The 15,287-nt window shown below is 62.5% G+C and overlaps 1 protein-coding gene across 2 annotated transcripts; it reads left to right on the forward strand.

Annotated features, from left to right (window-relative positions):
• Window positions 1-960: 960 nt before the first annotated feature.
• BSG (basigin (Ok blood group)) lies at window positions 961-13,175 on the forward strand. 2 transcript variants are annotated; one of them, XM_074809110.1, is made up of 8 exons: window positions 961-1,165; window positions 7,061-7,223; window positions 8,940-9,028; window positions 9,507-9,634; window positions 9,815-10,088; window positions 11,461-11,485; window positions 11,800-11,870; window positions 12,135-13,175. In XM_074809110.1, the coding sequence occupies exons 1-7, from the start codon at window positions 1,093-1,095 to the stop codon at window positions 11,855-11,857; spliced, it is 810 nt and encodes a 269-aa protein (XP_074665211.1). In that variant the 5' UTR covers window positions 961-1,092; the 3' UTR covers window positions 11,858-11,870; window positions 12,135-13,175. The 2 variants fall into 2 exon arrangements, with proteins under 2 accessions (XP_074665211.1, XP_074665210.1); XM_074809109.1 differs by lacking the exon at window positions 961-1,165 and adding an exon at window positions 5,133-5,480.
• The last annotated feature ends 2,112 nt before the right edge of the window (window positions 13,176-15,287 follow it).

Consider the following 15,287-nt stretch of genomic DNA (forward strand, 5'->3'; position numbering starts at 1 on the left):
CGGGGAGCGCGGCGGGGGCTGGCGCTGCCGGCCCCATTGTTCCGGCTCTTCCTGCCCCCCCGCCCCGCGCCCCCGGCCCCCGCTCCTTGTTCCCAGGCCCGGGCTGGGCGAGAGTCGGTTCCCGGGATGGGGAGGAGCTGGGACGGAGCCGCGGCCCCGCAGAGGCCCCTTTGCCCCGGGGCTGCCGCACTTTGGTTTTCGCCCGCCACAGCCCCCGGCGTTGTCAGGTGGCCCCGGGTGGGCTCGTGGCCCAGCGCCCCCCGGCCCCGCGGAAAGTTCCGCCCGGGCTGAGCCCCCGGGGCCGGGCGCGTTCCCCACACCGCGGGTACCCCCGGCCCGGGGCTCTGGGCCCGCGAGCGGCTGCGGGACGGGGCTCGGTGCAGCCGCCAGGCCCCGGCGTGCGGGGCCCACGGTTCCCCTTGGACCGGCCGCTGTTCGCTCCGGCGCTGCCGGTTCCCTCCCCACGTGTCCCGCTGGGGGGTCCGGCCCTGGCTCCCCCCGGGCCCCGGCCCCGCTCGGGGACCCCCCGCTCCCGCCCCCGCCCGCGATGCACCCGCGTGGCCGGGGGAAGGCGCGGGGGGTGCAGCCCCCCCCCACCCCGGGCTCCCGCCTCGGCAGGGCCGGGAACTCTCATGAACGTGTTTTTAACCTCCCCTCGGCGCCTCGGCCCGCTCCCGCCGCCGGAGCTCCCGCTGCCCCCGTTCCGCCCCCCCGCACCCTCCCCCGGCAGCCTCCCCGCTGCAGCGCGGGGCGGCAGCGCCGCCGTTCCCCGGGGCCGGGGCCCCCCTCCCGCTGCCGCTCCGGTGCCGACACGGCCGGGCCCCCCCCGCCGCCGGTGGGCGTGGCCGCGGCGGGACCGGCCCGAACCGGCTGTGCCCGCGGGGGGCCGGGGGGCGGTGGCGGGCGCTCTGTCAGTTCTTCCTCCCGATTGGCCCCGCCGCGCTGGGTGGGCGGGGCGTGTCGCCGTTGCGCCGCGCGATTGGCCCTCCGGAGGGCGGGGGGCGTCGCCCGCCCCCCGTGCCCACCCCCGCCGCCGTGACCCGGCGCCGCGCTTATAGCGGGCGGCGCGGCGTGGGGCGGGCGCGGGCGGAGATGGCGGCGGGACTGCGCGGGATCACGGCGCTGCTGCTCCTCGGCGGGCTGGCCGCCGGCGTGGCGGGGACAAGTACGGGCGGGAGCGCTCGGGGAGGGGGGGGGGCGGCTCCGTGCCGGGGCGGGGGTCTGGGCTCCGCGGCCGGGGGCTGCGCGGCGCCGCGGCGGGCTGGGGGGGGGGGGGGAGGGCGGAGCGGAGCGGAGCGGCTCTGGGGCCGCGCAGGCGGCGGCGTGGGCGCCCTGCGGCCCGGCACGTCCCGCGGCGGGCGGGGCCGGGGCAGCGCTCCGGGGGCGGGGGGGCTGAACCCGCGCTACAGCCCGGGGGGCTGGGGGGGGCGGGGCCGCGCGGCCCGGCGGGAGGTGGGGGGGGGAGTGTGTGGGGTATCGGCGGGGGGGTCTCGGCCCCTCGGCGTGGCAGGCCGGTGTCCCAACGTCCGTCCGCCGCTCCCGGGCCGCCCCTGGCCCCCGCCGGTGCCCCCGAGCCGGAGAGCGGCGATGGCCGCCGGCGCTGCCTGCGGCGCGGGTTTGGTTTCCCCTCGGTAAAAAAATGAGCAAGTTTATTCCTCGCAGCCACTTCCCCGGTTTCCGGGGCTTATGAGCAGTAACAGATCCCCGGGCTTTAAGACCTTAAAGATGTTCACATGATGCTTAAGTTGATAATCCCCTGATGAGGAAACAGCGCGCGGCGCTGGGGGCCACAGTCGCCGCTTGTCGGGCCCTTGAAGCCCAACCCAGCGAGCCGGGGCTCGCCCGGGGCCGCAGCTCTGCCGGGTTTTCTCCCGTCCCGAGCTGGCCCGGAGGAGCCGCGGCGGGGGGTGGCCCGGGGGGGCTCCGCGGTCTCTGGCTCCGAGCCGGTGCGGGCGGTGCCGGTGCAAAAGGTTTTTTCTTGGCCAGTGGTGGCCTGGTGCTGGTCGCCCTTCAGCCTCTCGGGGGCTATTTCTGGGCTGTTTGTGGCACCAGGCTTAATTCCGCGCGGTGGAGCTGAACGCGAAGATGGAGGGCGAGAGAGTGGGAGGGCTCTGAAAAATCCCGGGGTAGCGCCAGAGTCGGTATTTCCCCGTGTGGAACGGGGGGGCGGGGGGAGCCTTCCCGGGGCGTCACGGGCAGAACGGGACTTCCATAAACCGAGCGGAACGTGCCCGTGTCGGGGCCTGCGCGGGGCGCGCCCGGCGGGGTCGGTGCCCGTGGGCTCTGTCGGTCCCGGCCGAGGGCTCTCGCTCGGCGCCTGGCGATGCTCGAGGACGCGGCGGGGGGGGCTGGGGGGTGCGGGGGGTTCCCTCGCATCAGCGCTCGGGTTTGGCCTCGCGGAGCCCCTCGGTGTCGCCGATCCGGGGGCCCGGGGGGGGGCTCCAGCGCGGGCGCTCGGGACGGGGATCCGGAGAGGCAGCGCTCGCCTCGGGCCTGGCTGCGCGGTGCCCGCCCGGTTACGCGGAACTTCGGGGGCAGAGTGGATCTTGTAGCCACTGGTGGAACTGGGAAGAATTCCCCGAGAGCCCCGGGAGCGGAGCGGCCCCGCGGCCGGCCGGGTCCTGCCGGGCTCCTGCCCCAGCGCGGCGCCGCTCACAGACCCTGTTTACACTGGGAGGCCCCCTCCCTCCCCGGGGGGGTTGTTTGTGGTTTGACGTGACTTGGGAGGACGTTATCTGCTCCGGGCAGCCCCGCCGCGGTCGGGGTGAGCAGACACCGCCCGCGCCCAGCCCGGGTCTCCGGGGAGCGGCTCGGTACCGGGGGCCGGGTCCCACCCGCAGCCCGTCGCCGTTCGGGGAGGTTCGAGCAGCTCGGGTGGGTCCCGGCGGGTTGGTGCTGGCTCCTGCGCCCCTGGACCCGCAGGCCCAGGATTTTGGGTGCCCGGTCTGCTCCGTGTGGGGAGGAGAGGGGGGTTAATCCGGTGTGAATGCAGACGGCCCTTGCTGAAGCCGTTGGCCTGTCTGAACCGCGCCAAGTGCCCTCTAACTCCGAGCAAATAACCTTGCCACAGCTTATTTTGTCAGCACACAATAATCACCTTGTATCTGTACAAAAAAAACCTTGATCTTTACTGGCTTCCATTTTAAACCGGGCTGTAGTTAAAATGGGACAGGCTTCTACAAGTGCTGTAGTCAGCTCGGTGACCTCACAGGGAGGTGGTTGGGAGTGTTTAATCACAGGCCTGTGGTGTAAAAAACCCCACCTGGCCCCCGGGGCAGTTGTTCTGGAAGGGGAACTCGGTGTGTGAGGAAGCTGCTCACAGCCGATACCCCCACGCGCCTTTGGGGACCCCTCTCACCTCCCACTTTTTTAAAACCAGTATCGGCCTTTTCAAAGTGTCTTGGCCTCGGATGGGGGGCAGAGCTCTCCTTGTCCAGGCGTGTTCGTTCTTCCAGACTTTTAAAGCTTTAGTATGTAAAGCTGATTTTTCCTTTCAGAAATGTGTAATTGCTTTATTTTAGGACTCCTGAAACTTACCTCGCAGACTTACTTGCGTTGTTCTTGAGTTTGGGCAAACTTGGGTTTATAATGCTGGTTTGTTTCTACGCTCACAAAACATGGTCGTAGGGTTCCTTACTAAAACATCTTTAGACATTCAAAAAACAAACAAAAAATTGGCTCCCAAACCCACCTCCTTTGTGCCTGTACGTCACGGTACATGCACGGAGGGTTGTATATAACCGTGAACTTGAAGTGCTTAATAACGGAGTAAATCCCTTCCCTGGGAGCCGTCTCGGTGTGGGGGATGCCCCGTGAGCCCACTGTTGGCACGTCGGGGTGCAGGAAGGACGTGTCGTGAGCTTAACTAGTTCTTCCTAAATCTGCCGGAGGTTGAGTCATGGCAGTGACCTTGACGCCCGAGTGATGCCTTTTCCTGAAGCGATGTGGCTGGAGCCTCCCTCCCCGCGGCTCTGGGCCCTGCCCTGCCCGGCCGCCCGGTGATGGCTCGGGCTGTGGGGACCCGCTGGCCGTGGGGACCCGCTGGCCACAGCGGCTGTCCCGTGCCTGGCTACTAGCCTAAAGACGTTGGCAGCTCAGCTTTCTGCAGCCGTGGCTCACGGACCTGCCTCTGGACAGTCTGTTTTCCAGAGCTCCCGCTGCAGGAGAGCTCTGCGGAACACCCCGGTTCCAGCCTGCAGCTGCTTCTGGGGCTTTTAATGTTCGTTACCGATGTAGCTCTGCGGATTCTCTCGCCTGAGACGAAGAGGCTGATTTTGCTGTTTGTGTGACAACAGACGTGATGTGTTTTCTCACCTGGCTTGAAACATCTTGCAGACTACAAGACGTTCCTCCCCCCCCCCCCAAAAAAAGTTGTTATCTTCATACCGTGTTTAAAACGGGGCATCTTAGTGAGCAGAGCCATGGGACGAGTGTGAGCGCGGGGTGGCGGGAGGCCCTCACAGCGTGGGGAGGGCGGGCAAAGGGCCCTGGGACCCCCCCAGCTCCGAATCATGGACAACTCGCCTCCGGCGTGTGCAGCGACGGGGAAGGGGCATGTTCCTCTGGGGGGAGAGGGGGGGAATGAGGCGCTCCTCCCGTTACAGCTGCCCCGAGAGAGGCTGCGTGGGGGCTCGGGCTGTGCCCCCTCGCGCCAGGCGCCTCCGCAGAGCCGAGGGGCGCCATCCCCAGCACGGGGACGCTGGATTTGTGTGGGGACCGTAGAGGCCGGATAAGCCCTTGCAACAAAAACCTGTTGTTGTCTCCATCCTGGGCTGGAAGCGGAGCGGTGAGTGCGGGGGAAGCGCGGCAGGCGCTGGGTCTGCCCCAGCGAGCCGCCCCCCCGCTGCTGTGGGAGTCTTGTTGGGATGGTGGCAGAGATGTGCTGGTCTGTGTGCTCTGGCGCTGCAGCAGAGTCCCAGAGGGTATTGTTGGCTGGAGATGCAACAATTAAAAATAACAGCCCCGTCGGAGCTGGGCAGAGTTCAGAGAGCGTGGAGGGGAGGGAGGGAAGAGTGCGCTGATCTAAGATTGTCTGTGGCCTCTTCTCAGTGGCTGAATTTTTTTTTTTGCTTGTAGAAGGTGAATTCTTGCTTTGCACTAACACTTTGCACTAATACCTCTTCAACTCGTAGCTGGTTTTATAAAGTCACCGCTGTCTCAAAAGAGACTGACTCAGGACAGCGTCGAGTTGTACTGCGAGGCGATTGGTAACCCTATCCCTGAGATCCAGTGGTGGTTTGAGGGGAACGAGCCAAACGAGACCTATGCTCAGCTCTGGGATGGGGCACGGCAGGACCGTGTCAAAATCAACGCCACCTACAACCTGCACTCTACCAGCACCATCTACATCGCAAACCTCACAAGCGACGACTCGGGCATGTACGAGTGCCGGGCCAGCAACGACCCTGACCGCAACCACTTGTCGAAGAGCCCCAAAGTCAAGTGGATCCGTTCCCAGGCGAACGTTTTTGTCATCGAACGTGAGTGGCCACGCTGAGGCCTTGGCACTTGCTCGGACACTGGTGTCTTGAGTCTCCTGCCGTGCTCACCCCTGCACCCGTGTCCTGTGGCTCCCGAAAGCTCCCCTCACCCTCCCACCCCAGCTGTAGAACTGAGAGACTCCCACCCTCTGTCATCTCCCTCACCACCCGTGACTTGACCTGAAATGGCCCTGCTCAAAAAGGGTTGTGGCTTCCCAACCAAAACGCCCTTCGGCCATCCCGCGCCTTTTCCGGAGCCAAAGACCTGGAACCTGCCGCTTATTCCCGAGTGCCTCCGAGTCCCGGTGCTGGCTTGCAGAATCGAGAGTCTTGATTCTGCGTAGACTCTGCCCTAACCACCACTGACAAACCGGCCCTTCCCTACAGCTCGTACAGCTTCTGCTCCTCTCAACAGTCCTGCTTTAGCTCGCTTTCTTGCTCGAGATACAAGCTGTGGGGAACAAAACCTGCTTTGAGTTTCTCCAGATGCAACCGTTTTTGACGTGGCCGTGTCTGTGTGCGACACTGATGTGATGTAGCTGCTTGTCCCGTGGGAGCGGCCGGACCCCTCCGCTCGCAGGGCTGGCGGCCGAGCTCGGGACGAGCGGGCGCCTTTGAGTGGTAGAAACCTGGGATGGGGTGAGGGGGTTTAACGTCCTCCACAGGCCCTGCCACCAGTCCTGAAGTTAGCTGAGCAGCGTAGCAGCCTTCCCAGGGTAAATGTGCTGGGGAACACAGAACTCCAGCAGAACCTTCTTCCAGTGGAATTTGGGTAGAAGGAAAAGCAAAATCCCTGTAGTCCTGTGCAAAAATTGTTCCTTCCAAGAGACTGAGGTGGGGAGGAAGGTGGGCAGCCTGGTGCCGCCAGGGCTGTGTAATGGTGCCGCTGGTGGCAGCTGTTTTCCTGGACTGCCTCCCGCCAGCAGAAACGCCAGAGTCATCTTATGTTGCATAATTTACTGCTGCTGGGCGTGTGGAGGCCCAGGACCTTTTGGAGTCCTGGTTCTGTGTTCTCCCTGGAGAAAATCTAACTCTGATCTCTTGGGCGGCATCAGGTGATGCACTTATTGCTGGCATACGTCTCGTTTGCTGCCCCTCACCGAAGGGGGTCTGGGCTGCCCTCCGTTAGGTGTCGAGAGCCGCTCAGACCCTGGAGGTGTTGGCACAGGGAGCGTTAGTGGCTCCTAAAAGCCGAGAGCCGCGCTCTTGTAACTGCCCTTCCCAGTGTGACCTTTTCCGTGGCTCATCGAGCGCTCGGCGCTGCCGGAGCTGCACCCATCGTAGGGAGAGCAGGAGCTCAGAGCTGCCCAGAGCGCGTGGCCGTGGCCCTGCTCGGGGTGGCAGCAGCCAGGGCCGGCGGCGCGTGTCGCTGGGCGCAGTCAGGCCCCGGCCGCCTGGCTCGAGCCTCTCCCGAGCTGTTCCTCAGTTCTGGTGGGGAGCTGTGGCGAAGGTAAGTGAAGGCTGTGAGGGAGACGAGGAGCTGCGGGGTTTGGTACCTGTTCGCGCTGGAGGGTCTTGGGCAGGCGCGTGACCTCTGGAGCACCAGACGTTCACTTCGGTCCGTTTATTTGCGGATGCAGGTCCAGACATCAAAACTTCCACAACCAAGGCTTCCGACAAGCTGATCCTCAACTGTAACATGACGACGGCGTCTTACCCCCTTACCATCAGGGGTCACGAGTGGGTGCACGGCGACAAGGTGCTGCAAACGGACACGGAGTCGACTGCTTTCACCAGCTACACGTGAGTGTCGGGGGCAAGGTCGGGTAAGAATCTGAACGGGGGGGGCTGTTTTTTTACCAGAGGCAGTTAATGTTTCCTATCAGCTGACCCCAAAGCTGAGTGCTTGCAGTCCTGCTTTTAAACTTCAGAACAGAAGATGAGCTAAACAAAGTTTTGGTAAGGCCCAACGTTTCCTCCTTTGTGGGGAGGAGGAGGTGAAAAGGAGAAGGAGGGGAGAGTTATGTGCCGCAGATCTCCTCCCGGTGAGAGAAGCTGTGCTGCCTCCCGTGCTGGGCGCGGGTTTGTCGGGGGCCCGCGGCCGGGGCCGCTCCGACACCCGTGTGCCAGAGCGGGGTTCCCGGAGCTCGGGGGAGCCCTGCTCTGGGCAGGACGGCAGCTCCCGCGTGTGGGATGAGACACTCCAGCGCACGTTGTCTCTGCCTCTGGGGTTTATGTACCTTTCCAAAGTCCGACCGTTCTTACGGAACCAGCCGGGGAGCTGCGGTCAGCGCTGCGGAGCCGTTGGCAGGGCGCAGCTGAGCGGCCGCGGGGGTAGCGGCCTTATTGTGGCAGTGCAGTGAGCTTTCCCTTCTGATTACAGTCAGGGCTGGCTGGCAGTGACCCAGGCGCTGGAGAGGCATCATGTCCTTTTGTATCGCAGTGCCGACGTGCCTGTCTCCCCATAGCAACAGGGAGCTGAACAAGGATTAAAGTATTTATAACCCAGCCTCCCTCGCGTGACCTCAATTCCTTAGCTGAGTGGTTTTTGGAAGTGGGAAGCGCCGTGCACAGCAGAAGTAACAAACAGGCTGTTGTCCCGGCGCAGCCGTGGGACTGGGACTTCGCCTGCCCCGTCCCTCGGTGGGCACTGCTGAGCCGCGCAATGAGGCGTTTGTTGCGGTGCAGCATAATCCACGAAATCTCATTGCAGCAGCTTTACAAAAAGGAGAATGGGAGAGTTCTCCCCACTCCTGGATCAATCCAGAGTAACCCAGCCCCGTGTTCCTTTGCCGGAACACACAAGACACCTCGTTTCAGCGGGTTTTCCTGCATCCTTCCTCTGAACCTGCTTCCTCAGCTCCTGCCTGGCTCCTGGAGGTGAACTGCGGGGCTGGTGTCCTACGCGAGGCGTGTGGCCGCGTCCTGCGTTGTGCGAACTCGGGGCCTCTCTTGCTGCACTTCACGTTCTGTTGGCTTTGCTCAGTAGGGTGCAATTTTTTTTTTTTTTTTAAGATGAGCCTGGGATTTGTGTGCAAGGGGGAAGAGCACGGAGTTTGCCCCTTCTGGAGCGTACACACGGCACCGCACCTGGTGATGGTGTGATGCTGTCCTGGTGCTCCTGGTTTCCTTCATCTATACTAGCTAACAGTCCAGGCCGTAAATTTTTTCCCTTTGTAGAGGCCCTGACAGCCAGAGTGCTTTGGGTTAGGGAGGGAGAGCTCTTGGTTTTCAGGATTTGGGTCACAAGATCAGGAGGCCTCAGTGGTCACTGACCTGACAGACCCTTGTCAGACTTGAAATCCTCTTCTGCTGCCCTCAGTGTGTGGGGAGAGAAGGGTTGAGAGCTGGGCTGCTGTAGGTACATGGTGCGGTGTAAATACTGGTGCTGGAATGGGAGAAACGGCCTGTGGAGGGAGGGGACTGCTGGTGCTTGCAGATGTCTGTGGGTCTGGGGTCCGGTGTCTGTGGATCAGTCGGTTGTGCTGAGTGCTGGTCTGACCTCCTGGGTTTTGGCAGAATCGAGGGGAAGTGGGAAGAGCACTCCGGCATCTACGAATGTGTCTACAAAACAGACCCAGATATAACGGGACAAGTGAACGTTTCAGGTAACTTCGTGTGTTCTGGGTGTGAGGAGGGGCGTGGGGAAGCTGTGATCTCCTGAACGCTTTGCTTTGGTGTCTTTTTAGCTTCTTGAAAAGCTGCTCCTAGCCCCTATTACTGATAAGGCTGCAGGGCTCTGCTGTGCGAGGCAGCTCCGTCTTATCGGGAGCTGCAGTGTCTGTAGGGTCAGCGCTTGGACCCTGCCTTGAATCAGCCTTCTGCTGGGGCATGTTCCCACAGGAATAATGGATAATACCTGGTGGACAAATCTCTTTGAGCCTATCTCGAAGCGGTTTGATGTGCTTTCCTCTCTGAAAATGCCAAACAATGGCCGAGCAGGGGAATAGACCTACTAACATGTTTCTTAAACCCAAGTCAAGCTTTACGGGTAACATTGTCTGATTCTGGCCAGTGGCCTGCAGGAGTACACATCTTCTAGCTGCTCTCTATGAGGTGTCTGATTTTCTTCTTCTCTCGCCGTAGTTCCGCCCCAGGTGATGGCGTACAAGAAATCTGAGCATGGGAACGAGGGGGACACCGGTGTGTTGACGTGCAAGAGTCCCTCTTTCCCCCCCGTCAGCGTTTGGGCCTGGTACAGAAATGGTCAAGAGGTAAGTGCTGTGGTTTGCTCTTTCTCCCCTTCTGCCAACCCTACTTTCAGCAAAGGGCTGTCGGAGCTCGTCTCCTCAGAATTAGCTGGTTCAGAGCCGCTCGGCACCGTGGCGAGGAGGATTCCTGTAGCGGTAGGACCGCGCGCGGTGAGCTGAGTGCTGGCTCCTCCCTCCCTCCAGCCCATCATCAATGGTTCTGGTCGATACATCATCAAGTCCAGTGGCAACAAGACTGAGTTGCGCATCCTTAAGCTGAACATCGAGGAGGACACAGGCGACTACCACTGCAACGCCACCAACAGCCACGGCTCTGGGAGCGCCGTGGTAAACCTGCGTGTACGCAGCCGCCTGGCAGCGCTCTGGCCCTTCCTGGGGATTGTGGCAGAAGTCCTCGTTCTTGTCACCATCATCTTCATCTATGAGAAGAGGAGGAAGCCAGATGAGGTTCTTGATGGTAAGAGGTGCCTGGGGTTAAATCTTTCTGGGGAGGCCAAGTAACTTGTAGGGTGCAGGCAAAGTGTTCTCCTAGAGAACTTGGAGTGCCCTTCATCGGGAGGGTGTTAATGTGAGGGCAGCTTCTCGGGGCACTTCTTGTAAAACCAGGGTAGTCTTTACCAGGCTGCTTTAGCCATGAAGTTGCAAGGAATTGCACTGTTTCTGACAGCCTTCAGCAAGCTGGGCTTTTGGATCTGGAGTGAGATAAGATCCAGCGCAGGTCAGCCTGACCTTTTGTCTCTCCAGCTCCTCTGCACTTTGCTCAAGTGCTTCATGCCAGTGTCTGGGGGACTGGGCTTTCTTTGGCAGCTGACACTCTGGAGAAGCTGATTTCTGAAGAGGTAGTAGAGCTGCTCTGGTGCCGTGGCAGTGGCTCCACAAGACCAGGCTTAGCTTAATTCAGGTTCAGTTCATGGGTCTGTTTTTGGTCCTCAGATCCACACATCCTGACTCTCTGGGACTTCCTCAAAGCCTAGTGCTATCTTTAATCTGTTCTGGAAATATCAGCTCCTCCCTTTCCCTATCAGTGAGAATCTGCATTGTGTTAGCCCTGCTGCCCCTCCCTTATCTGATCCAGTTAACAATGAAGTGTAAAGCTTCGTATCCTTCCTGACCCCGGAGCCCTCTGCGAGGGAACAGCACATCAGCTCGGCAGAGCTGTGAGGTGCAGCAGAGGGACTAAATAACCCTTCCCTGGCTGCGGGGCTCGGAACTCGGCTCGAGGCGGTTTTACAGGCAGATGCTTTGCGCTCTGACACCCTTGGCTGGAAGGCAGATGTTGTCTTGAGGTTATCTTAAGCTGCATCTTCCAGCAGAAAAAACTGAAGTTCCCAGGCAGCAGTCCTGCTTCGGAGACTGCCCAGTGCTTCCCCGGAGACTGCCCGGTGCTTCCCCGCGTCATTCCGGCTCTGGGGCCTCCCGGGGTATCTGGGGTTGTCCCGGGGTTAAGGAGGTGCCAGACCTGACCTGCTGATTGGTGAGGGGGGTGGGGGGGTGACTTAATTATCCTCCGAGCCAAGCCTGCCCTGTCCCAACACAAGCCACAGGAACTTATGTCTAAGTTTGTGCCTTGCCTAAGCTTAGACAAGAAGCAGCTTAAAGCTCATGCAGGGTGGTGGTGGTCTGGTACGGAGTAGCCCCCAGCTCTGCCAGGCCCTGGCGAAACAGGAACCCCGTGGACCCGAGAACCTTTGGGTTCAGTCCTGTGCAGGCAGGAGTACCCAGACCCCGCAGGAATGCAGCCCCCGGGGTTTTAAGAGGTGGCAGAGACTTCTCACACGCTCTTCCCTGATTCTGTTCTTTCTTTTTCCTACGCTGTCCTGAATGTGAAGATGATGATGGAGGTTCTGCACCACTGTAAGTACTTTGTTTTTTGCTATTTAGCCAGATTTGTGCTGCCAGATCACATCCCTCCAGGGAATCTGCTCTGAATATAAAAACTAGCTGGCGTGGGAATAACACGCTGGCTCGCTGGGTGGGAAACCTCCCCCCCCCCCGGTTCATTTAATGTGGACTGTGTATAAATCACAGCCGGGGATGGCACCAGAGTCTCAAACTGACGCTGTTCTGGTAACTAATCTCATCTCGACCATCTCTTTGGACCTGAACTACATCAGTGGGGAGGGTGCTCTGTGCTCTTGCTTTCCTCACTGCCCCTTTTCTCTTTCCAGGAAGAGCAACGCCACAAACCACAAGGACAAGAACGTCCGCCAGAGAAACGCGAACTGAGAGCGGGGGCCAGGTGGGTGCTGCTGGGCCTGCGTGTGGGACCAGGAGTGTGTCCGCCCAGACGGGCGGGGGAGAGGGAGGGGAAGGTGCTGGGCTCTCCCGGGGGGCTCCGAGGCGTGGGAGGGTCGGGGCTGCCTGGTGGCTCCTGCTCTGGGCTCGGGCAGGAGCCGAGTCGTGGCCCACAGCCTCACTGGAGAGCAGCCTTGGTGCTGCGCTCCGGCGCGGCCTCACCGGTACGACTGGGTTATCTGACGGGCTTTTCTTTCTCTCCTGCCAGGTGACATGTAGATGAGGAACTCATCTGGACAATTTTGTTTTCTTCTAATTTTTTGGTAAAATAGCACCATGAAATATTCTAGTGCGTCCTTGCGATTCAGTTAAATTCACTTTCTAAGGAAACTTATGTTGTAGAATCTAAAATACACTTTTTTTTTTTTAAAAAAGAGTTGTGGGAGGGTTTTTCTACCTGTAAATGTAAATCCCTTGTTTCTGGTAGTCTAGGTCCCGGGCTGTCTCTGTCCGAGGTTTCTTTGTGTTGGTGCGGAGGGGCTGGGTGGGAGCACGGCTGGGTTCTTCCTCGCCTCTGGGAGGAACGGGGTGTGTTGGGGGGGGCTGTTCTGAAATGCCTCCTTGCCCCCCCTCGGTGTCTGAGGCCCTTCGGGGAGCTGTGGGCGAGACCTGAACACACAGTGGAACACACGCGGCTCCTCCTGCGGCTGCACTGGCCACGGCTAGCGTGGCCAGTGCCCCCAGCAGGTCTCTTGCCCTGCCCTGTTTGCGTGGGCCTGGGGGAAGCTGCTCTGGTGACCGTCTGGAGATGACCCGGCCTGACCCAAGGGTTCGGGGAGGTAGTTCTGTGTCTGGCATGGGAGCGGCAAGTCCCCTGCGAGCCACTTGTCTGGGGCCACCAGGCACGTGCGGCTCCTGGGGAGGAGCGAGCGAAGGACGGTCCTTGGCCTGTGCCACCGCCCCCACCCCTGCGTCGGGCAGATCCCCCTCGGCTCCTCCAGAGCTGCTGCTGGTACCGAGACAGCCAGGAGGCTGCCTTAGAGCTGAACACTGGATGAATATGATCACTGTTAACTTATTTCACGGGGTGCTAGTGTCTCCTCAGTAGCTGCGGTGGGGCAGGGCGTGGGGCTGGGGGGGGGGGGCGGTTTAACAGCGTGTTCTTGTGCTTGCACCATCACGATGTTTGCGTGACAGGAGCCTGAGAGCAGGCAAACGCTCAGTGCAGTCTAATACCTTTATTGCTGGGTAGCTTTGAACTGTTCCATCTGTTAACACACTTCACAAATAAAGATGATTCCTCTCTCTCTTTTTTTTTTTTTTTTCCCCCACCATTGGACTCTGGTCTCTCCCCTCCTCGCTGACCTGCTGACTCATTTCAGGCTCCCAGGGTGTAGACGCTGGGTCTCTCAGTTCGGTGCCAGCTCTGGCTGCAGATCCAGGGGTGTTGGAGCCTTCGGGAGGGGGAGCTGAGCCCAGCGGTGCTCTGTGGAGCCTGGAGGAGCGCTGGTCGCTGGGGCACACGCACCTCTCAGGACAGGTGTCACCTCGCCGTGCTGCACCGCTCCTCAGCGTCTTGTGGCCGTGGGGCCGAGGCTCAGCCCCAGCCTGCGGGAGCCCTTGCAGGACGTGCTGCTTGTGTCTCTCGGGCTTCCCTAAGCAGTTACTTTTCTTTTTCCCTGCTCTTTCCTGGGGGGAGAGCAAAGGTGCGAGGCCTCTGCTGCCTTTGTGTGCAGTGTGGTGCGTGCAGAAGGACAGAGGATGCAGTGGGGGGTCCCTCTCCTGCAGCCTGAGCTCAGTGTGCTGCTGCCCACGCTCCTGCCCTTGGAGCGAGGTGGGGAGGCTGCGGGCTGGAGAGGAGTGAGCCCTGCCTGCCCCAGCCTTGGTGACCGTGGTGGCTGTGGCCTCACCCCGTACCCAAACACTTCTCCCTGCTCGGGAAGGGGTAATTAGGGAGCGTGGCTCATCCCAGGGCTGTGCCCAGGGAGCTGCTGCCTGCGGTGTGATGGTCCACAGGTCTGGCAGCGGTGCCGGTGGTCTGGTCCCTCGGTGTGCAGGCAGCCGGACTGGCCCCGGGGCTGGCCGGGCAGCGTGGCTCTGCGGCATGTAAGTGGGTTATGCAAGGCTTCCACCGCTGGCCTCGTGCTGGCGGGTGCCGTCCTGGTGAAAATCAATGCATGGTTTAATTTCCTTGATGAGGATTATGGGTCCTGCCTGACCCTGCTCTCGGGCCGCGGCACAAAGCACCGCTTGTGCCTTTTGTTTGGGAGGCGCAGGGTGGGCAAAGATCCTGGGGGGGACGGGGCAGCATCGTGCTGCGCTCGGCCGGGCCCACTCCCCCGCGGCGCAGCCCCAGCGGGCCGAGGCGTGAGCTGGCCTCTGCCGGGGTGCCCCGCTCCGAGCCGGGGGACAGCGGGTGCTCTGGGCACCCCCATCTGCGGGGATCCTGCTCAGCTTCTGCCGCCCTGGGGGGAGCCCTGAGCCGCTGCTGCCTCCCCGGGGCCTCGCTCCACTCCGGCCTCTCCAGCCTCCGGCTCAGGTCAAGCTGCAGCGTCGGGGGCTCCCCCGAGGGCTGGGGGGCAGCGCTATCCTGGGGAGCGGTTTGGAGAAATGGGCTGTCGCGGGTGGTTCCGTGAAGCCGAGGGGGTGAGTCGCTGCAGAGCGAGCCCGCGGTGGGCTGGAGCGCGGCTTTTGGGGCGTCCTGGGCCGTGGGGCTCCGCGGGGGGGCGGCGGCTGCCTGACCGGGGCGCGGAGTGGGGCTGGCGGGGGCCGGGGCCGGGGCCGGGGCAGGAGCCGGACGCGCGGTGTGCGGCTGCGTTTCTGCACCGCGGGCAGCAGATGGTGCCACCCGCTCCGGCCGCGTCGCCCATGCGGCACCGTGACCCCGGACGGGTCTCGGTCTGCCGAGGGCCTGCGGCAGCCGGCGCTGTCGGAGCCGCGGCGGTGCTCGGGGCTCACCCGGCCTCCTCCTCGCTCCCGTGTCCTCGCAGCCCGGGGCAGCCGCGGGGGGACGGCGGGGCGGGGGGGGGGCTGGTCCCGCTGACCCGCTCCCGGCACCCAGAGCACCACCGGGTCCCGCCGTGGCTGCGGGCGCGGGTGTCCCCTCGCTGGTGCCCAGCTGCAGTTCCCGGCCCGTGGCGTTTCCGGGACACGCAGGAGCCGCCCTGTCCCGGGGTGCCGGTCCCGGGTCCCCATCGCTGCGACCCCCCCGCCCCACCCCCACCCCCGGCCGTTCCTCCTGCCACCAGCTCGGGGCGGGGGGGGCTCAGCCCTGGGGGGTGCGAGGGGACGGGCTGGGTCTGGGGACGTGGGCGACGGGTCCCCGGGGCTGCGGGAGGGTGAAGCCACGTCGCCCCGGTCTGCGCGGAGCCCCCCGTGCCCGGCGGGGCTGCGGGGTCCGCCCCAGGCCCGGGGGTGGGTG

Source organism: Strix aluco, chromosome 29 (assembly GCF_031877795.1).
Source record: "Strix aluco isolate bStrAlu1 chromosome 29, bStrAlu1.hap1, whole genome shotgun sequence".
NCBI classification, from domain to species: Eukaryota; Metazoa; Chordata; class Aves; order Strigiformes; family Strigidae; genus Strix; species Strix aluco.

Bases quoted from the DNA above. Each gene is read 5' to 3' on its own strand.
- BSG (XM_074809109.1), top strand. From the start codon at position 5,378: ATGTACGAGTGCCGGGCCAGCAACGACCCTGACCGCAACCACTTGTCG. The intron at 5,481-7,060 runs GTGAGTGGCCAC...TTGCGGATGCAG, and splicing joins GAACGTTTTTGTCATCGAAC to GTCCAGACATCAAAACTTCC. The intron at 7,224-8,939 runs GTGAGTGTCGGG...GGGTTTTGGCAG, and splicing joins ACTGCTTTCACCAGCTACAC to AATCGAGGGGAAGTGGGAAG.